The sequence below is a fragment of the Uranotaenia lowii genome, unplaced genomic scaffold (assembly GCF_029784155.1).
Source record: "Uranotaenia lowii strain MFRU-FL unplaced genomic scaffold, ASM2978415v1 HiC_scaffold_393, whole genome shotgun sequence".
Classification (NCBI taxonomy): domain Eukaryota; kingdom Metazoa; phylum Arthropoda; class Insecta; order Diptera; family Culicidae; genus Uranotaenia; species Uranotaenia lowii.
In genome coordinates, this window is record NW_026598304.1 from 13,385 (window position 1) to 37,483 (window position 24,099).

General features: G+C 35.2%; 1 protein-coding gene across 6 annotated transcripts; it reads left to right on the forward strand.

The window, feature by feature from the left end:
* The first annotated feature begins 1,367 nt into the window (after window positions 1-1,367).
* LOC129760055 (uncharacterized) lies at window positions 1,368-24,058 on the forward strand. Of its 6 annotated transcripts, none has more exons than XR_008740290.1 (7): window positions 2,872-3,650; window positions 4,092-4,321; window positions 4,891-5,078; window positions 17,676-19,491; window positions 19,550-19,721; window positions 19,787-20,137; window positions 22,179-24,058. XR_008740290.1 is itself a non-coding variant. In XM_055757632.1 (4 exons), the coding sequence occupies exon 4, from the start codon at window positions 17,717-17,719 to the stop codon at window positions 18,971-18,973; it is 1,257 nt and encodes a 418-aa protein (XP_055613607.1). In that variant the 5' UTR covers window positions 2,872-3,650; window positions 4,092-4,321; window positions 4,891-5,078; window positions 17,676-17,716; the 3' UTR covers window positions 18,974-19,540. The 6 variants fall into 6 exon arrangements, 1 of the variants encoding a protein (XP_055613607.1); XR_008740293.1 differs by having other exon boundaries at window positions 23,676-24,058; XR_008740292.1 differs by lacking the exon at window positions 4,891-5,078.
* The last annotated feature ends 41 nt before the right edge of the window (window positions 24,059-24,099 follow it).

A 24,099-nucleotide genomic window follows, 5' to 3' on the forward strand; every position in this document is an offset into this window, starting at 1 on the left:
TTACTAAACTGAAAATTGTAAAAATGAACATAGATACAAATTTGAAAATATATTTAACCGATCATTGTACTCTATGTTAGAATCATAGATACTCTATTCTTGCTGTCTTGACTCGATAGGTTATCCAGAGCAAATGTTGAATTATTTGAAACACATGGTTGGGAACCTTTTTTTTTATATTGTAATCTTTAATTTTATATTCGTCTTCTTAATTGATTTTGATCGGTATGTTTTTTAATAATCGATATACATATGCGTTGAGACCAGGCCGACATTCCATTTACTAAACTGAAAATTGTAAAAATGAACATAGATACAAATTTGAAAATATATTTAACCGATCATTGTACTCTATGTTAGAATCATTGATACTCTATTCTGGCTGTCTTGACTCCATAGGTTACCCAGAGCAAATGTTGAATTATTTCAAACACATGGTTGGGAACCTTTTTTTTATATTGTAATCTTTAATTTTTTTATATTGTTATCTTTAATTTTATATTCATGTTTTTAATTGGTTTCGATCGGTAGGTTTTTCATGACCGATATACCTATGCGTTGAGACCAGGCCGACATTCCATTTACTAAACTGAAAATTGTAAAAATGAACATAGATACAAATTTGAAAATATGTTTTACCGATCATTGGACTCTATGTTATAGAATCATTGATACTCTTTACTTGCTGTCTTCACTCTATAGGTTACCCAGAGCAAATGTTTTATTATTTGAAACACATGGTTGGGAACCTTTTTTTATATTGTAATCTTTATTTCATATTCATGTTCTCAATTGATTTTGATCGTAAGTTTTTTAATGGTGGAAATTTAAGAAAGTTTACAGACCAGCCAAACATACCATCACAATATATTATCCAGGGTTGGAAAAGTGAAATTCACTGCATCACTGCATCACTCTTGATTCATGAAAATAATAATAATTTCTGCTTAGATTGCATAAATAAAGGCGCAAGACAGTGCTGTAAGCGCCTGGATTTATGCAATCACAGTACGCAGCTTGTTGGCTGGCCGGTGGTAGTTCATATTGAAAAACACCGTAAATATCATCTGAACCGAAAATTACCATGGTTTAAACTTTTTTATAACCTATTTATTCGATTTTCTCATACTTTAACTACAAATTCGATCATATTCATGAAGTTTTTATGACAAATCAGGACATTTTAGTGACAAATTTTCAAAAAATCAGGTTAACTCGAAAGTTTTTGAAAAATCAGGACGGTCTCTCGGAAGTCAGGACAAATCCTGATAAATCAGGATACCTGGCACCTCTGATCCAAACCAAAACGATGGTTGGTAAACTTTTACATTTTTTACCTATTTATAATTCATCGTGTAGTTTTAATTTGAACGCGCGCCACTTTGGCAAAAGCAAAATTTCAAATGGAATTCAGGCTTCTACTTACTTTATTTTCATGGTGTTAAAAAATTATAAGGATATTGTTCATCGTCGCGTCGGAATCCATCGCGGGTCGGCATCAACCAATGTCATCGTGGTGCGGAGCGAACGGGAAACCCTCAGGCGCCGTGTCCTGGAGATTCAGTTAACAAACGCGTCTTCCGTGCGAACAACCTCCCGGGCCAAACCAGTGTGCATAATGATGCTAAGATACTCCGCTCAAATGTACGTTTGATTGTAACATTCATTATTGTGTAACACCCGGATGAATCCCACAGGAAATTACATTCTAAGGCGCACGATAACGGACGTAATTTTACGCTGACAACGGTGGACATTCAATTATGACGTTCGTTCTTACAGTCTTCTGGTAATTGTTCCGGATAAGTGAATTCGAAGTTTGTGACACGTTCGTGCAACAACACAAAGGAGGAAAACGAGACTTATAAGACGGACGGCAAGGGTGTCAGCTGTCTTGAATCGCTACGTGTTGCCTGTGTCCGATGATGACCAAATCGTAAGTTTCTTCCAAATTGATCTACTGAATACTAAAGCCAAAATTGGGATTTTTTGTGTTATGACCATATTTTAAATTAGTGCAGTTTCTTCCCCGTACACATTTTCGATAATTTTATTAGGGTTATTACTATTCATATTTGTTAATGACCCCGGCCTTTCTGCTTAGCCCTCAACAATGTAAAAATGACTTTATATTGACTGTCCCAAGTAACCATAAGCGCTAACATAGCAGTTAATTTCGCCAGAATTGACTCACAGTGCTAAGAGAGGGCAGATAAGCTTGTTATTGGATAACATTTTGATAATTCGTAAGTGCTTATGGTTCCTTGACTTGATGGCTTCTCAATCATAATTTTTTAACGTACCTCTATTGACGTGGAAAAGAACTCATCAAATGTAATAGATTTTCTCGGGAAAAATGAATAAAATTATCATTTTGGTATCTTTTTCTTTCGCTCTGAATTTTTTTTATTTTGAGTAAAGAAGTTGGATCCCTGCTTGGGCCACCGCAACCGATGTGAATATCTTTCCGGATTGCATCATATATCTTAAATTTATATTATTTGAAGGCATCTCTTAACAAAAATTATAGTACTTGTCCACATTTTGAACTATACACCATTGTACAACCTATAAGACAGGAATAGTTAAGATCCCCACGCACAATTCAACAAAAAAGTTTCCGCGTTTACTGATAAAATATGCTAATAATTGAAATTTACATGTATGTGATTGTAATTGTGTGCTTCTGTGTATTGAGTTTGTGTTGCGCACCATAAAAAACAGCGTTAAAACATTATGATACTATGAATAAAAATTTCGCTGCAATTGTATGCTCTTTAGTGAAAATTACAGTTTAATTTTCAATAACGTTGCTGATATTTACATCGTTTGTAGAATAAGGTGTAGTAGCGCACAGTCCAAATTCAAAAATCATCATTCAGTTCAGAATTCAGATTGAAATTCAAGATTCAAATTTAGAATTAAAATCTTGAATTCACAATTATGAATGCAATTTGAAATTCACGATTCATAATGTACATATTAATAAACTAAGATTTACATGTGGGATGCCATAACGACCGATTTGAACGAGTAATTACTCGAAGCATCTATAAGCCATTAGGACGCCCCTCGGCGATAAGTCAAAACTTATGTAAGACCCTTCACACACACCGACACGCACTTGTCATTCATCGTCGCGTCGGAATCCATCGCGGGTCGGCATCAACCAATGTCATCGTGGTGCGGAGCGAACGGGAAACCCTTAGGCGCCGTGTCTGTAAAACGTCGGGTTCCGTTTCCGGTTCTATTTCTGCGGGGAAATACTCTTCGTTTCGAGTTTTACAGTGTCCTGGAGATTCAGGTAACAAACGCGTCTTTCGTGCGAACAACCTCGCGGGTCAAACCAGTGTGCATAATGATGCTAAGATACTCCGCTCGAATGTACGTTTGATTGTAACATTCATTATTGTGTAACATCCGGATGATTCCCACAGGAAATTACATTCTAAGCCGCACATAACGGACGTAATTTTACGCTGACAACGGTGGACAGTCTTCCGGTAATTGTTCCGGATAAGTGAATTCAAATTTTGTGACATGTTCGTTCAACAACACAAAGCAGGAAAACGAGACTCATTAGACGGACGGCAAGGGTGTCAGCTGTCTTGGATCGCTACGTGTTGCTTGTGTCCGATGATGACCAAATCGTAAGTTTCTTCCCAAATTGATCCACTGAATACGAAAGCCAAAATTAAGATTTTTTGTGTTATGACCATATTTTAAATTAGTGCAGTTTCTTCCCCGTACACATTTTCGACAATTTTATAAGGGTTATTACTATTCATATTTGTTAATGACCCCGGGTTATTACTATTCAAATTTGTTAATGTCATCGTGGTGCGGAGCGAACGGGAAACCCTTAGGCGCCGTGTCTGTAAAATTTCGGGTTCTTTTTCCGGTTCTATTTCTGCGGGGAAATACTCTTCGTTTCGAGTTTTACAGCCTGGAGATTCAGGTAACAAACGCGTCTTCCGTGCGAACAACCTCCCGGGCCAAACCAGTGTGCATAATGGTGCTAAGATACTCCGCTCGAATGTACGTTTGATTGTAACATTCATTATTGTGTAACATCCGGATGATTCCCACAGGAAATTACATTCTAAGCCGCACAATAATGGACGTAATTTTACGCTGACAACGGTGGACATTCAATTATGACGTGCGTTCTTACAGTCTTCTGGTAATTGTTCCGGATAAGTGAATTCAAATTTTGTGACATATTCGTTCAACAACACAAAGGAGGAAAACGTACAAGGGTGCAAGGGTGTCAGCTGTCTTGAATCGCTACGTGTTGCCTGTGTCCGATGATGACCAAATCGTAAGTTCTTCCAAATTGATTCACTGAATACGAAAGCCAAAATTAAGATTTTTTGTGTTATGACCATATATTAAAATTTCGCTGAAATTGTATGCTCTTTAGTGAAAATTATAGCTTAATTTTCATTAACGTTGCTGATATTTACATCGTTTATAGAATTAGATGTAGTAGTGCACAGTCCAAATTCAAAAACCATCATTCAGTTCAGAATTCAGATTGAAAATCAAGATTCAAATTTAGAATTAAAATCTTGAATTCACAATAATGAATGCAATTTGAAATTTACGATTCATATTGTACGTATTAATAAACTAAGATTTACACTCATAATTATATTTTGTCATCCACATTTGTAAAATATTTCAACATAATTTTTAAAAATACAAATTTTAACTCCTTGGTAGAACGCTCGCTATTATAAAATGTATTATCAGATTAATTTTGGATTAACTATCTTTCCGAATTTTGGTTTTCTTGATCACAGTGTAATACTTAACAGCATATAGGTAGGCGTTGTGTTGACTGACTGGCAGGTTGACTGACAGCAATTCTATACATCCCTTTTTCAGGCTGGCAGCCTCCATTTATTTCACTTCGAATTGGCGCTGAAAGTTGTCTACATTTTATTCTTGTAAATAACGGTGAAATAGATACAAAAAGAAAAGTACCAGTGCGTGGAAAGTCGATTGTTGGTGCCTTAACTATTGTTGGTGCCTTAACTATTGTTGGTGCCTTAACTATTGTTGGTGCGTATAAGGTACGTACATTAACTTTTTATTATGCAACAATCCGATTTATTTTTTTTGATTTTAGTTGAGTTATTTAGTTAAAATATAAGGGTTTGAGGTCCAGATTCGATTTCTGATTAAACTTCTGATTAACTTGTTTTTAATGAACTACGTTCAAATCATTGAGGCGCTAGGATCAGAGTTGCTGACTTCGAAACACCCGGCCTCTTAGGTTTTTTTTTCGTTTTTCATAATTGCCATAACACCTTCTAAGACTTATTTAGGATTGGGGGCAAGTGCAAACGCAATACTTTTTCCAAACTAATTCACAGATGAGTCAGTATATCGGTCCTAAAATGAATTGAATACATGTTCCGGTATGTTTTATCAACTTTTATTTATATATTTGCTGTTTTCTTGCAATATTGATAACTTTTTGGAACTCCATTTTTGGTGACTGTTGTTTTAAGCAAAAGACCTTCATTTACTAAGGCATTGCGGAACTATGAACATTCGCTTCAGATACAACACTTTGGATACCCCTTCTGACCATTTTAATATAATGCTGAACTATTTTGGTGATGAATTTTCTGAAATGGCTGATGTTACATGGCTTAAAGGTGCGTTTGCACTTACCCTGGTAGTGTCGTTTGCACTTGCCCCGCAGTGTGGTTTAACAAGAGCGAATATTACGTTCACAACTTTCGGGGTTTACTAAAAATTTATCATAAATGTTCTGCTTTCACTTGAATATCGTTCTCAAACACTCACATTTTAACGAAAAATCGGATTTGAATGCCCTTTTTTGTAGCCAAAATATGCAAAACAAAAACACACTGTTCATGTCTAGTACGTACTTGAATTCGTGTGTGATCAAACAATGCCGTGTTTTTAGTGAAAAATTTAAAGAAAGTTTAGTTTATCTATGTCAGATTGTTTGTTTGGGTCTAAACAACATTTTCTAGAAGAAGAAATATTTTTTACTTTTTTTTGTAACACAGAAAATTTGAACGTTTGCACTTGCCCCGGTGTACCTTATATTGATCAGAGAAGCTTTTGCTTGCGGGAATATAGGCTATTTTGTACGGCTCGGAAGTCAAGCTTTTTGCAGTCCGGATTTATAATGTTTCGGACAGATATCACATGTTCGGCAATGTTGCGGGCAGTAAACTGACACTGTACAGCGATCACTTATGCAACATGTTGCCTTATTGTGAGTACACATGAAAATCACTTAATACGTCGGGGCGAATGATACATGTTTGCCCCTGTGTTCACTTTTTGTCACTGCTACCCCTTTCCTTAGTCTGGGAATTAGAATTCGGGTGGCTGGTGGTAGGAGTTACAGCGTCAGGCTGTTTTGTTGGTTCTGGGGCAGCCGAACTCTCATTTTGAAACTTGAACAGTAGCTATTTCAATCATGTGGGTCGACGATGCAATAATACAGAATATTGAAGCCTTTATCAGTAGCTATTTCAACCATGTGGGTCGACGATGCAATAATACAGAATATTAAGTGAAATTCTCAGCTTTTCAAATTTTGTGTTTATTCGACGTAATGAAAGCTCACGAGAGCATTGCTTTTATTCCAAATATCTCGAAAAGGTATGAATATTTTTAACGTTTTACATTTACAACAAATAGTCTAGTCAAATCCATGGTATTTTTATTGGAGATTTTTATGTGTTTTGAATATTCGAAAACATGATAAAATAATCAAATTTTTGAATTTTTGGAAATAAGCTGTTATTTCTACAGATTTCGAAATCTCGTTCAATTTTATTTAGCCTCAATCAATCACAATCGTCTTCCTGCATCTTAAAAGGTACACCGGGGTATTTGGGGACGATGAATGTTTGAACATCACGGGGCACTATTTTTCAAATTTTTAATTTAGAATGTTTAATTCATTTTTAATCTATCTAATAACTGTGAAACGGATACGATTACGACAATAACGGGTGTTTTCAGCGATTTTTGGTTTACTTTTAATTATAACTGATATGTCGAGATGATGTGCATCATTTTCAATTGCATTTTTAATCTAGCGGGTTCTTGGCGACAAACTTTACATTGAAACAATCCTATCATTCAGAAGATAGAGAAAATCTACCATCCCTACTTACCTTATAAAGCAGAGTAAGTGAAGAAACCAGCGGTTCATTAGTTCTAGTGATAACTTTCGCGAGTTGTGTCAACACTGGACCTAGCAGAGGGACGACAAATTCTAGGAAAAATGAGATAACTTATCTCGATCATACTTATATCTTCTGTATTAGTATACAACATATTCTGCATCAAATTGATCGTAGTTTTGTCTAAATAGATCCACTGTTGATTTTCTTAAAAGATTTAAGTTGTACTATATGAAAAACCGTCCTACTTACCTTTGTGTACTTTAAATGGTATTTGGCTTAAATTTGGAAACCTGTCAAATTTAATTATTCCAATGAAAATGATGTTCATCTGATCCTGGCGCCTCGATTGGTTTCTATTTTAAAATCGTGTTATCGGAACAAATTATATTGACATTATCGATTGATATTCAATATTTGGATTGAAAAAAGACATCAGAGCCAAAGGGGTATAATTGCAAATATGGTCGATTTTGAGTTAGCAATACTTTACAATTTTTTACATTTCAATATGAATTTGGTAATTTTATCGGGTAATTTTAAGTCTATTTACTTAAACACTTCTACGTTTGAAACAAAAATACCTATTTTTGAATAATATATGGAAAATGACCAAAAAACGACAACTTAAAAGCGTGTTTTCTCGAATTATTCTTTTATGCATCTATACCCCTTTGGCTCTAAGGGTCGTAAATATATTTTTTGTTTTTGTATTTTTATTAAGTTATAATAGCTTTCCTTTAATTTTAAGTTTCCACCCACTCATTTATAAGATGACTTTGTTCGGATACTGCAATGGTGTTTATTTGATTTCAAACACATTTGAAGTTATTTTGATGAGAAATATGGTTATTTTATGGTTACTAAATTTATAACTAATTTATTCAAATTTCGTTCCGAAATAATCAATAAAGATCAAAACTTTTTTCTGAAAATGATAGAATTCAAAGCGTTCGGTGATTAACTAAATTTATCACGATTGCCTTATTTTATAATATTCAATTAATTTTATTTAAATTAATGATTTCTTTTTTATAAACATTGGTTAGAATTAAACGAATCTAAATATTAAACTTGAAACTTTTTCAAATTTTTTATTTCAGTTTTTAAACATGTCTCGCACCAAAAAATATTCATCGGAATACAAAGCAAAAAAACTTCGTTTACACAATAAGCAAAAGTACATTAAAAAACTTGCTTCCGTTATAAATGAGCAAAAAAGAAAATCAGATGTCAGTTTTTCTAATCAACCAAACGCAACAATTTTGGAAGAAATACAAACAAATCAAAATTGTTACAGTGAAGAAAATCGACAAAGAGAAATTTTGAATCATGCAGAAGCAATTGATGATTATGCTTATCCTATTGTAAACGAAGATAACTCATATGAAGAGCAAGAACAACAAAAAATACAGTTTCGATATCAGAGGAAAAGAAGAGATATTGAAATTTCTTCAATCATTCGAGAAAAAAATGCTAAAAGGATTCGAGAAATAAGAGCAGATATGAGCTATTACGAAAATGAAAAAAAAATAAACAGATTTCGTATGCGTAAGATAAGAAATGAAAACATGGAATACTATGCAAGAGAGAAGAATAATATTTTATGCAAATTAGCAGAAAAACGTTTAAGACACGTAAACGTCCAAGCTGTGCCGAATCCTTCAAATTTGTTGAATATACGTTTACAGAGAAGCAATGAAACGTATCATGTTAATGAAAATGCACGCAACAGATTATCACGACGGGAGCAAAGAATGAATGAATTCATAGCTCATCGAGACAAATACTACAACCTTCTAATTCGTTCGAATGATATTCAATCGAAATCAATAAGGGAATTCATTGAGAATAGAAAGCAGATGCCCAGTTATGTATGCGCAAGCTGCGAGGGTTCATTTTTCTTTAAGAGTGTTCAAAAAATTTCTAAACAGATAATTGATAAAATTCTGAAAAACGAAAACGTTCAGAATACTTGCGATTCACAAACCTTGAATTATTATTTTCAAAATTCTTGTAATTTTCTGTGTAAAACTTGCATTAAATATGTAAAAGAAGGTAAAATTCCCAAGCTTGCTTCAAGTTGGGGCTTAAAATTACCGCCGGTTCCCGAATGCATTACAAGACTTAATGATATTGAAGAAAGAATAGTTTCTCCTTATGTTGCTTTCCAAAAGGTTGTTCTCATGTCAAAACGTGCTTGTAATCCACAGCTTGGAATGAAAGGGAGTGCAATTCATGTGCCTAGTAGTGTGCCCCTAATGGTTTCGTCTTTGCCAAGACAACTAAATAATCTTGATGTTATACCTATACCGGTGGAATTCAAACGACATATGGGTCACTCTTCCACATATATAAGTGGATTGGTCCGTGTGTCATATGTATCAGAAGCTCTTGATTACTTGAAAAATACTGAATTATACAAAAGACATGATATACAAGTTTCTTCTTATGGAATGAGAACTCTCACGGAAGAAATCAATCAGAACAATGTCATAAATTTAGTTGACGGTGAAAATCAAGTTGCTTCAAGTGACGAAGGTAATATTAGGAATAATCAACCCTTTTCTGGCTTTGAACAAGAGGTGAATTCGAATTTACAATTAGACGATTTAGAGGTTGACGATGAATTTTATGAACACTTGGTGGATGATGACGATGAATGTTTACTTTTCGACTTCAATCAACAAACTGCACAACATGCCACTATTGTTATGGCCCCAGGACAAAATCACTGGCCTGTTTCGGTTCACATTCAACCAGATGTTGAATGTTTTTGTTTTCCAAAAATTTTCGCTGGAAAAAAAAGGCAAATACTTAACAAAAATATTACAAGATCTGATTTAATTAAATGGGAAGTACGTTGTCACACAGTAAAAATTTCTGCATTCAGAATTTTATATTTGGCCAAAATCAAATTGGAATCAGAAGTTCTTAGTTCAACTACACTTACATTAAAAAAGAAATCTAATGCTAAAGGTGTTACAGTTGAGGAAGCACTAAATCCCCAGTTTATTGCAGAGCTTAGGCAGCATAATGATGGGTTGAATTTTTTAAAGCACATCAGGTGTTCTCCAAGTTTTTGGAGCGCCAAGAAAAAGAATCTTTTTGCAATGTTGCGGCAGTGCGGAAAACCAATGTTTTTCTTAACCGTGTCTGCAGTTGAAAATAAATGGCCTGAATTGATACAAGGTTTGGTATTAAAGACTACAGGGAAACAAATTTCGTTATTGCAAGCTCTTAACCTTCCGGAACAACAAAAACACGATCTTATCAAAGAAAATCCTGTATACTCAGCATTGTACTATGATTTTAAAATTACTGAGCTAATGAAACTAATGAAACAAAGCTCAGGCCCATTCCAACCGTATAAAATATCAGATTTTTATCGAAGGCGCGAATTTCAAATGAGGGGATCTCCCCATGACCATATGTTACTGTTTATTGAAGATGCACCTTGTCTAGATTTAAATAATGAAGATAGTATAAAAGCTTTTGAAAAGTTTGCAGACACATTTATCACATGTCAGTATGATGCTGATAATCCACTTTGTAAATATTTGCGTCACAAGCATACTGATACATGTTCAAAAGGACGAAGTAATAAAAACACTTGTAGATTTAATTTTCCAAAGTTTGTTCTAGCAGAAACTAAAATTCTTATACCATTGCCCAAGAACGAAGTTTCTGCAGCGGTTAAGAAAAATCTACAGAGAATAAAAGAAACGATGGAAGTTCTATATTCAAGTAAAGAAAGATCAAATCTTAGTTTTGAAGAAATTTTAGATAGCTTAGATTTGACAAAAGATGATTACATCACCGCTTTAAGAGCTTCTATAAGTAAAGTTACAATATTTTACAAACGCAGGAGTTGTGAAGTTGATATCAATTCTTATAATCCAATAATATTGAATTTAATGGAGTCAAATACAGATTTGCAGCTTATTCTAGATGAATACGGCGTTGCAGCATACATTGTTGATTACATAGCTAAGTCTGAATCGGGACTCTCGAAGCAATTGAAAGAACTGCAAAATGAATTAGATAAAAGAAATACTACTTATCTTGAAAAGTTAAGAACAATTGCTAACAAATTTATCAATTCGAATCTAATGAGTGTCAGCGAAGCTATTTATCACTGTTTAAGTATTCCTTTGTCCCATTTCAGTCGAACTCATATATATATCAGCACCTGTAAATCTGAAGATAGAGTAGTTTTTCTTAAATCAGAAAAACAATTAAGATCAATGTGCAAAGATAGTACTGATATCGCTGGTAAAGATATCATAACATATTATGCGGAACGGGTAGATTTACAGAACATTTGTTTAGCTGAGTACGCTGCATTTTATTTTAAAACTAAAGGAAAAAGACGTTCTGATAAAAACAGGTCAGAGATTTCTGATGAAGAAGAGGACATTGAAGAAACAGAAGTAGATAGAGAAAATCCTAACCATAAGAGAAGAAAAATAGCTCGAATTCTGAGATATAATCGATACAAAATCGAACAAGATCCCGACAATTATTATCGAGAGCAACTACTTCTATTCTATCCTTGGAGAAATGAAATCAATGAAATTGAAACAGTGAACTGGTTGGAAGTGTATAATAATAACCTAGGTGTTATTACTAGAAATCGTTCTAAATTTCAAATACTGTCAGATGATGTAATAGACAAAGCAATAGAAGCCGCAAATGATAATAGAGCAGAATTAGAAAACGAAGAAATTTCCGAATTTGAACAAAATCAGTTGTCTAAAGATCATGAAATTGATATTCTTGTACAAGGAGGTATTGATAGACCGAAAACTTTTACTCCATTTGTGTATTCTGCTCCTCCGAAAGTAAACAAACGTGATCTTCTTGAAAATCTAAGAAAGCTGAATAACAGACAAAGAGAAATTGTAATTCATATTTACAAATGTTTTAAACTGAAAAAGTTACCTTTTAAAATTTTCATTTCCGGCTCAGCAGGTGTGGGAAAAAGTTTAGTTATATCAACAATATATCAATTGATTACATATTTTCTGGAGTACTGTGTTGAAACCTCAGTTTGGCAATCATCAGATTCTGTCAAAGTGTTATTGAGCGCGTTTTCTGGCAAAGCTGCCTTTTTAATTGGAGGGAATACTTTGCACTCAGCCTTTGCCTTACCTTTGACTGAAACTAGAAACATTCCAGATTTACCTATGGACGTCGCAAATAATTTACGTCAACAGTTGTTACATTGTAAATTGATCGTTATAGATGAAATATCAATGGTTGGAAGTACCATTTTCAGTCGTATAGATACAAGATTGCGCCAAATTACAGGAGTTGATGAAAGTTTTGGTGGTTTATCTGTAATAACCGTAGGAGATTTCCGACAACTTCCGCCGGTCAAAGATAGATTCATTTTTAACCCTCCCAGAGATTGTTTGGTGACGTTGGATCTTTCCCCTTTATGGGCGGATTTTGAATTTTATGAATTAACTGAGGTCATGAGGCAGAAAGACGACTTAGACTTTGTTAATGCGTTAAACAATTTTGCCCAGGGAACTATGAATGCTGCAGACATCAACATTTTTAAAAGTAGAGAAGTCGCTGAAAATGAAGTACCTAGTGACGCTATAAGGTTGTACTATACGAATTTGGATGTTGACAGATATAATGCCATAAAAATAGCAGAGTCTAATGAAACAGAAATTTTAAGTTTGGCTGAAGATAAATTGACAGGCAATTTGAAAGAAGAACAAATTTTAAAGAAACTTGATATTTGGAAGGCTAAAACTACCAGAGATTGTGGAGGGTATCCATATTCTATACAATTCAAAAAAGGTATCAAGTACATGGTAACTGCAAATCTAGATGTATCGGATGGTATCGTAAACGGTGCAACTGGAGTTTTGGAATTTGTTTTTTGTAATCCACAGTCAAGTAAACCTATCATAGTGTATCTTAATTTTGACAGTAAGAAAGTTGGCAGAAAAGCTCGACTTAAATTTCATGAATTTACAGAAAATTTGAATCTTAACAAAAACTGGACGCCTATTGAAAGACAAAGATATAGTTTGACTAATCATTTTCAACGTGACTATCAAATTACTCGAAATCAATTCCCATTAGTTCCCTGTGAAGCGCTTACAATTCATAAAAGTCAGGGACAAACATATTCAAAAGTATGCGTTGATTTACGCAAGAAAGGGAACTCGACACGTCAGTTGATTTATGTTGCCTTGAGTCGTGTTTCGAAACTATCTGGCCTTTATATATTAGGAAATTTTCCGGGAAATATGGCCGACAATCCTACTATCAGAGCTTGTTTGAAAGAAACGGAAAGATTGAAGACGTATAGACAATTAACTTTATCTTTTAATAATTTAACAACTCACACAGGATTGGTAATTGCTTATCAGAATTCTAGATCTTTAAGAGAAAATTTGAAGTATATCAACGCAGATGCATGGTATTCGAGATGTGACATAATTGTATTTTCTGAAACGGGTATCCTGACAAACGATGAAGTAAATATACCCAATTTTAATATTGTTTACCGATCAGATAGACAAACACTTCCATTGTTTGTTAAGAGTGGCATTGCAAAAGGTATAATATGCTATGCGAAAATTGGTTTAATAATTTCAGTAGAAAGTCATAAGACGGTTTTTAAAGCCAATAACCTCAATAAATATGTTGGCCACACCGACTTAGTGATTCTAAAATATAGACATCTTTCGCTTCTTACAGGCTATAAATCACCTAAAATTAATTATAATGAATTTATATCTGTATTCAATTCAATTCACAACGGTAATAATGACCCAACCATATTGATAGGAGATTTCAATTTCAATCTCAACAGTACATGTGACGAAACAAAAAAATTAGTTAAATACCTGAATAGAATGAATCTTTTTGATAAGTTAGTTTGTAACGAGCCTACAACAGATCTTGGTTCAAGATTAGATATTGTGTTTTCGAACATAAGAAATATTTCAACTGGTGTATATGAGTCTTATTTTTCTGACCACAAACCAGTCTTTGCAATAATTCGTGAAACAGTATTGGAATTGGATTCTGCTGAATTTCTAGAAAGCGAGTATTATGATAATTCTTTATCAAATTTTGTCAATGACAACATCCACAATGAACTTTTCAATGACCCTCCAGAAGAACTTTTTAATGATGCTAATATTTTGATTGAAAATTCAAGAACACAGATACTTGAAAACGAAGAATGGTCCAACGCTGAACTTTTTAGAAATTTGAATGAAGCGTTATCAGATATTTTGGTTACTTCAATTGATTTTAATGTAGATACAGAATACCGCATTTTGTCATTGCTAGAAAATTATTCTGAATCACTTGATCTTGCTTGTACGCATTTGAAAGTTTGCCCAATTCAGATTTTTGATAATTTTCGAGATATCGACAGGAGGGCGAATGAACAGTATTGTCATGATGAATTTGTTGAAATTGAAATTCCGAGAGATGGAAATTGTCAGTTTCATTCGATTTCATATTCTTTGATTGGGAATACTAATTTGTCAAATGTTCTTCGAACGTTGGCATTCAGAAGCGTTTTACAAAATAAGTCCTATTTTGAAGGCAGAGAAAATTTACTTGAATCAGGATCATTTTTTAAACTTCTTTGTATTTCATGTGAAGACAGTGCCTGGGGTAATGCGGACACTTTATATGCATTGAGTATTATTTTACAGCGAAGTATTTTTGTCGTTATCAAAGGAACCCCAATTAATTGTTTGGAAATTAGACCAGCAGTAGCATCATTCACTCCGATTGTTTTGATTTACGGATCATCCCATTATAATGTACTTCTTCCAATAGAACTTAATTCTAAATATGAGTTTCCGAATATAAGTGTAATTGATGTAAGAGAAACGGAACTGTTTTCTTAATTTTTTACTTGTTCAAATGGTTTCGATTTAAAACATGCCATTCAAAGCAGCATATTATTTGGTGGATTAAAATTGAGTGCAGTTCATAAAAGTTGTGTTGCGTGCGATATTGTGATATTGTTATTACACTGTGCCATATCATTGAGAGCTTTCAAGGTTAAATTAAATGCCTGGAGTATAAGCACAGTCAGTTTAATTTTAAATAAAATTTTTGGTAAGGCGTCAACATTGATAAGAAAAGTCACTACAGATCTCAGTTAAACTTTGGTATTTGTGTATCGAACGTAGTGTCGAGAAACAGACAGTTATGCTGCGATTCGCTAGAATGATAATGATGACGATGATAATGATGATGATAATGATAATGTTTATAGTTGTTGAATTTCCAGTGGCTTTTTGCCGTCTTTTAACTAAAATAAAGAGAAGTCTACATATATTTGAGCACTGCGCGGTTTTTACATTAAATGTTCCAAATCTGAAAGGTTTCTCAGTACAATTGTAGCAGTAAAGGTATGTGACTTGTTGAAAATAAGTTCTTTTTAATCTTTTTGAAAATATTACTCGCTACGCTCAAATAGTTGTAGGGGAATGAGGTGGGAACATTATCATCATCATTATTATCATTACTTTATTATTCAAATTTCATACCATACGATACATACCATACATTTAACCGTACGTTAAACCTCGCAATTGTTTCGATCGAATGTCAATCCGAATAAAGCTGACAAGATATCACTGCTCAAAGCGAAATAAAATGATCAATTGCTTTACCTTACACGCTAGGAAATTTACTGTAAATTTTTGAGCGGATCAGGAGACCACTAGGAAATTTTGTGGAAAACTGTAGAGCGGATCGGGAGACCGCTAGGAAACTTTGTGGAAAAATGTAGAGCGGATCGGGAGACCGCTAGGAAATTTACTGAAAATAGTTGAGCGGATCGGGAGACCACTAGGAAATTTGCTGAAAATAGTTGAGCGGATCGGGAGACCGCTAGAAAATTTTGTGGAAAACTGTAGAGTGGATCGGGAGACCGCTAGGAAATTTACTGAAAATAGTTGAGCGGATCGGGAGACCACTAGGAAATTTGCTGAAAATTGTTGAGCGGATCGGGAGACCGCTAGAAAATTTTGTGGAAAACTGTAGAGTGGATCGGGAGACCGCTAGGAAATTTACTGAAAATAGTTGAGCGGATCGGGAGACCATTAGGAAATTTGCTGAAAATTGTTGAGCGGATCGGGAGACCGCTAGGAAATTTTGTGGAAAACTGAAGAGCGGATCGGGAGACCGCTAGGAAATTTACTGAAAATAGTTGAGCGGATCGGGAGACCGCTAAAAAATTTTGTGGTAAACTGTAGAGCGGATCGGGAGACCGCTAGGAAATTTACTGAAAATAGTTGAGCGGATCTGGAGACCGTTAGGAAATTTGCTGAAAATTGTTGAGCGGATCGGGAGACCGCTAGGAAATTTGTGGAAAACTTTAGAGCGGATCGGGAGACCGCTAGGCAATTTGCTGAAAATTGTTGAGCGGATCGGGAGACCGCTAGAAAATTTTGTGGAAAACTGTAGAGCGGATCGGGAGACCGCTAGGAAATTTACTGAAAATAGTTGAGCGGATCGGGAGACCATTAGGAAATTTGCTGAAAATTGTTGAGCGGATCGGGAGACCGCTAGGAAATTTTGTGGAAAACTGAAGAGCGGATCGGGAGACCGCTAGGAAATTTACTGAAAATAGTTGAGCGGATCGGGAGACCGCTAAAAAATTTTGTGGTAAACTGTAGAGCGGATCGGGAGACCGCTAGGAAATTTACTGAAAATAGTTGAGCGGATCGGGAGACCGCTAGGAAATTTGCTGAAAATTGTTGAGCGGATCGGGAGACCGCTAGGAAATTTGTGGAAAACTTTAGAGCGGATCGGGAGACCGCTAGGCAATTTGCTGAAAATTGTTGAGCGGATCGGGAGACCGCTAGGAAATTTTGTAGAAAACTGTAGAGCGGATCGGGAGACCGCTAGGAAATTTACTGCAAATTTTTGAGCGGATCACGACACCGCTAAAAAAATTCCAGTAGTGACCAGCAGCTACGCCAATATCCAGGCCATGTGTTGAAATTAGACCTCCTGGTAAAGGAGCCCATAATATCATCGTACAAGTGAATAAACTGAAAATGCACATGTTTGTTTGTAAGTGTGTGTGCTATGTTCCATTACTATTCAGAATTCGGTACACATAACGTTGGAAGAACGTCTTATAAAATCGTTTTACTACTTATACTGTAAATGTTCAGCTGGAAGCAAATTTTAAGAATAACTTTAACAAAAACAATACAATTCCAAAAATACGTTATTCATGAGTGGTATTTGAACGTTATCGCAACTGATTGCAGAACAGTTTTACTATATGATAGTTTTAACAGTTTTTAACAGTTAGATACATAACCTAACAACATATTAAAAATACGATCAATTCGGAATTAACGGTTCATGCAATGTATTTTACAATTTCTATAACAGTTAGCTTAAAGTTTTATCTACGCCTTATCAAATCGTTTTGCAATTGTTTTAATATGGTTAATATGCATTGTCTTTTTACAGATTTTGAAAAAAAAATCGTTGAAAAAATAAACCATTTGAAAATGTCGTCTGCCGGAAAATATGTTCGGGCCCCTAAATCCAACAGCGATCCCGAAGAATACGGCGAAATGTATGGCGAGTGGTCGTCAGATGACATGGAGTTTGAAGAACGTGAAATTCCAATAAACGAGAAACGTGAATATAAAAAAAGTGAAAACCAGGAATACATCCAGAAGATAGAAAAACTGCAGAATACTATAGATAAATTAGTTAAAGAGATGAACACTTATCGCTCTCGTGAAGATGACGAGTCGGTCAGAAGTTCTGCGCTTTCTGATGAAGATCTAAGCTGGAACAATGCGAAGGTCAATCCAGGTTCATCAGCAAACTCTGGTAGTATTCGATGGGAAAATATAAAACCTTTCCCAAACGATGTTCCGGCAAACGCTATGTGGGAACAATGGAACAGGTTTATCGATCGGTTTGAGATCGCTACTTCCTTGGCAAATGTGACGGACCCTGTCAAGCGCGCTCAGACATTGTTCCTTTCGATGGGAGAGAAACTCCAAGGAATTACCAGGGCTGCGAGACTTCGCCCAAGTCTGACCGAACCAAACTGCTACAACCTATTTGTCAAAAACATCGAAAAATATCTGCAATCAATGGTCGACGTAACGGCGGAACATGAAATGTTTTCCAATCTCCAACAAGGCATTGATGAACCAACTATTGCCTTCCATGCACGTCTTTTGGAAAAAGTGCGTCTCTGTCGTTATAGTCAAACGGATCAGGATCGATTCATTCGAATGCAACTACTTAAAGGAATGCGTAACCGTGAGGTGGCAAAGGCGGCGAGAATTTTTGGCTATGAGACGACTTTTATTGTACAGTCTGCGACTCGAGAAGAGGCATACATTCCGAAACCGTCACGAGTAGCTGAATCCAGCAGAGCATTCGTGGTGTCGCGAGAACGGAATCGGTTCAGTGGAAATAAACACCTGCCAAAACGCCGATATAATGATGCGGGCTGGAATTACCCGGAAAGGTATCGACAAGAAAGCGAGAACCATTTTTCCGGAGAAGGAAAACGTTTTCGCTGCAATAGGTGTAACCGTTTGTTCCACAAATCTGGAACTTGTCCGGCAACTAATGAGGAGTGTCGTACTTGTGGAAATCCTGGACATTACGCGGCAACGTGCAGGGAAAGAAATGCCACGTACATTCAGAAAAGGCAAAGCTCCATTAAGGAAAGATCGGGTGAAAAAGATAAGCATAGGTTCATCGGAGCCAATTTGTTTCCTACACGCAAAAGAATTTAGAAATTAATTTGTGTGTTCTGTAGAAAATACTTTACTTCCCTATAACTCATTAATTTCACGTAAAATCAAAGTGAACGCACACACCCATATTTTTATTTTTTTTAAAGCGTGCGCTCACGCACACAAATAAACATTCGATCCTTTCGTGGAATAAAATCATTCAGTGCTAAAAATTTTATTTGTCGCCGTTCTTTCTTCCGCGACAGCAAGTGCTGTTCGTCTCCGGATTGAAGAAATCATTCAAAGCGGGACTCAAAGTGAAACAGCAGAAGCACGAATATTTCCACCGTGGGAATTCCTGTGTTTCCTGCCTTCCGTATTAAACATCCAGAGGACCATTCGACGAATGGAGAATCACACCACTCGAATCAATCGACAGGTGCCATCTCGGCTGAGCTGGAAACCTAGTTCAGTAGCAACAGCTGCTGTTTCAGCAGAAGTTGAAAATTCATCAGTGTCACTTCTCTGCAATACACTCAGCAGCAGCAACCACAAAAGCAAAAAAAAAGATACATCCGGTAGGTACAAAATTTTAACGAGCCATTCAATTTTTTTAAATACTTTTCTTCCCAATAGCAACAATGGAATACGCAGCCAAATTACCCTCGTCTTACCACAGTCAGCTAGAGATAGTTCCGGAAGGAGAGATATCACAGCTGTCCGGCAGGAATCGGCTTCCGTCGCTGTCCGCAGGTTGAACAAATTATCACCATCCCCGTTCCTAGATTCAATATTCAGTATATGACAAGTACGTATAATAGGGACATCGACGCCTAACAGTCCTTAATTAATGGAATACCTCACTCATTTCAGGTGGCAATGTTGCTGAAAATCTGCTGCGATAAAACGATGGCTACGACACCTATTAGACGGAGTCCAACCTTTGATTCCATCGGAAAATATAGCAAGGTCGAAGACTGGATTCGAGGAAGGTATGATGCTTAAGTTGCTTATCTGCTAAACCATTCGTCGTCCTGAGTAGCAACGGATACTTCGGTACTCAAGTTTTCGTACATCATAATCTACATCGTTCGTACTATGTGTTGTGGATAAGCCTGTCATCGAACACGTCATCGACAAGCTGTTCAATCTCACTGAAAGTCGGCGAGGGTGTCAGCTGTCTTGAATCGCTACGTGTTGCCTGTGTCCGATGATGACCAAATCGTAAGTTCTTCTAAATTGATCCACTGAATACGAAAGCCAAAATTAAGATTGTTTGTGTTGTGGCCATATTTTAAATAAGTGCAGTTTCCTCCCCGTACACATTTGCGACAATTTAATTAGGGTTACTATAATTAATATTTGTTAATGACCCTTTAACAATTGAGGCCCTCAGAATCAGAGGGGTGAAAGTGTCAGAATAATCAAATTCGAGCTAAGTAGGCATGACTAACGATTCTTCATGTTTAAATGTGTGTTTGGTGCATAATTGAGATTTTTTATATTTTTTTGGAAATTTTTTTGGTTGAATTAAAACTGCTCGAATTCGAAAATACATGAAAAATCGAGCACCTTCACAACTTTGAAGCGCGTTTTCTCGAAACAATCATCTAAGCACTTGCACCCCTCTGATCCCAAGCGCCTCAATTGTAATTCGGGTTAAGAAAATGTCATTAGGGTGTATGGAAAATTGTAACAAAATAATGGTCCTAGATTATATATTATCCCGAAAAATTTGATATTCGAGGCTTTGTTAGATAACAGTACTGAAGGCGGCGTTAAGATGGTGTTCGAATTCCGTCTGATGGTAGAATTTTCACAGTTGGGCGCAAGCTCTAGGGCATTCGGTAGAAGCGTTGTGTGTGTATAATGCCAAATCTCAAATTTAGGCTCATCAAGAGTAACAGGGGTCCAAAGAAGGTTGCCTTCGTTATGATCTCATAATATGGAACTATTTCAAAGCCAAAGTAAGTTTTTACCTTCTATCAAGAACAAATACATAGGATATTTTGCTGATCCATAAAAAAGGACGATTTTTAATTCAACTTATTTAAATCAAAGCATAAGATTCAGTGAGAAGGAGGTTTCCCATGAAACATTAATTTTATGAAAAATGATTTTTATGACGGAGGAGCTAACCTAATTATTCCCCGCTTTTTCTGCTTAGCCCTCAACAATGTAAAAATTATTTTATATTGACTGTCCCAAGTAACCATAAGCGCCAATATAGCAGTTAGTTTCGCCAGATTTGACTCACAGTGCTAAGAGAGGGCAGATAAGATTGTTATTGGATAGCATTTTGACAATTCGTTAGTGCTTATGGTTTCTTGAGGTGATGGCTTCTCAATCCTAATTTTTTAACGAACCTCTATTGACGTGGAAAAGAACTCATCAAATGTAATAGATTTTCTCGAAAAAAAAAAAAAATAATATAGTTGGATCCCTACTTGGGCCACCGCAACCGATGTGAATATTTTTCCGGATTGCATCATATATCTAAAATTCATATGATATGAAGTAATAGGCATCTCCTAATCAAAATTATAGTTCTTGTGCACATTTTGAACTAAACACCACTGTACAAGCTATAAGACAGAAATAGCTCAGATGACGCCTCACAATTCAACAAAATAGTTTCCGCGTTTAATGATAAAATATGCTAATAATTGGATTTTACATTTCGTGGATCTAATTGTGTGCTTCTTTGTATGGAGTTTGTGTTGCGAACCATAAAAAACAACGTTAAAATATTATGATACTATTATATACTAAAAATTTCGCTGAAATTGAATGCTCTTTAGTGAAAATTACAGCTTAATTTTCATTAACATTGCTGATATTTACATCGTTTATAGAATTAGGTGTAGTAATGCACAGTCCAAATTCAAAAATCATCATTCAGTACAGATTTCAGATTGAAATTCAATATTCTGATTTAGAATTAAAATCTTAAATACATAATTATGAACGCAACTTCAAATTTACGATTCATAATGTACATATTTACAAACTAAGATTTACACTCATAATTATATTTTGTCATCTACATTTTGAAATATTTCAATATCATTTTCAAAAACAAATTTTAACTCCTTGGTAGAACGCTCGCTGTTATAAAATATATTATCTGATTTATTTTGGATTAACTATCCTTCCGAATTTTGGTTTTCTTGATCACAGTGTAATACATAACAGCATACAGGTAGGCGTTGTGTTGACTGACTGGCAGGTTGACTGACAGCAATTCTAAACATACCTTTTCCAGGCTGGCAGCTTCCATTTATTTCATTTCGAGTTGACGCTGAAAGTTGTCTACATTCTATTCCGGTGAAATAGATTCAAAAAGAAAAGTGTCAGTGCGTGGAAAGTCGATTGTTGGTGCCTTAACGATTGTTGCTGCGTATAAGGTACGTAAATTAACTTTTTATTATGCAACAATCCGATTCAATTCTTTCGAATTTAGTTCAGTTATTTAGTTAATATATAAGGATTTGAGGTCCAGATTCAATTTCCTATTAAGATTTTCTAGTTGTTTCTTATGAACTATGTTCAAATCATTGAGGCACTAGGATCAGAGTGGCTGATTATGTTACTCGCATCTCTCCGGCACCATACCTTTTTGGGTTTTTTTTTATTAGGTCGTGTATGTACTTTTTATATACGATCGAAAAAAATTGTTAATTATAAAGCACCAACTTTTTTTTTTTTATTTCAAGGAATTAATAGCAAGCTGTCATTCTTCCCCAAAAAAAAAAAAATAGTGCCAATAATTTTGGATTCTCCTCTTGTTCATCCCAGCTTTACCCTACGGCACTGTCGAGATCTTGGCTGTAATTTTTGATTATGATTATGACTTAAAAAGCAATCAACAATATATCAATGAAATATGATCGAATTCTTTGAACAGCTATTTTTAAGAATCCTTAATAAAGAAGATTTTTTGCAATTTTCAAAAACGCGGGAAACCAAGCTGTTTTAACGAATTTTGTGTTCAATTTAAATAATTGATATTATCATCATTAACAAGACTGGTAACTTTTAGTCAATTTCATTTGATCCTCAATAACGTCTAGTAGTCAATGTCATCGAAAGTAGTCAGGCGGGAATGTAAACTTTTCATGACATTGTTGTTCTCCACTCGCATAACACACTGTTATCTTTCTATTTTGTTTTCTGGTTGTGTTAGGATGGATTTTACGTTATTTGTGGAGCAACAGTTGTAAAAATGACTCTGCTGCAATGATATAGGATTTGTCTATGAATCATGTGACCAACATATATTTGTGAATGTGAAGTGTTTGTGAATATCGTTTCTTAAGTTTTTTCCCTTAGATCTTAGCTTTTTTTGCCTTGAAAGCATAGGAGATGAAAAGCTCCAATTTGAGAAAAAATAGCTTAAATGTGAGAGATGCACACACGGATTCTATATCATTGCAGGAGCCTGTCGAAATGTAATCCATGACCGTAAGAAGCTAAATTTATAGCAAGAAAACTGATATTCGTTCAAATTGGTCATGACATTGTTAGCTTATGTCGCTGAACAAAAATCATTATCACATGACATAGATATGCAAAGCAGTATCAAAGTCGACTGATATTGGTTGGCTGACACTAACCATTCGCAGCTCTGTTCATAAAGTATGTTGCAATGTTCTCCGTTTTTCTTTAACAAATATTTTACGGCATCCTTGTTTAAAGCGTTGTTCAATTCAATTCCTTTTACCGTAAACAAACTTTTTCAAGAGCTTAATATTATTTTCAGGTTTATGTACAACATGAACACTTTACGTGGTTATTTGAAAAAGTCAGTATCTGAAGCCAAGCCGTCTTTTGAAAAAATCGACGACAATAAAACTCAGATTGGGCTGGAAAACGATCAAAAGAAACAGGATGTAAACAAACGTAAGAAACGTCGTAGTTGAGCTGCCTATAGCTCTCTGGATGACAGCAAAACATTAAACCAAGATTCGAAAACAACGGATTGCATTATATATCTAAAATTTATATGATTTGAAGTAATAGGCATCTCTTAAAAAAATTATAGTTCTTGGGTACATTTTGAACTATACACCACTGTACAAGCTATAAGACAGAAATAGCTCAGATCCCCACTCACAATTCAACAAAATAATTTCCGCGTTTAATGATAAAATATGCTAATAATTGAAATTCATATCTCGTGGATG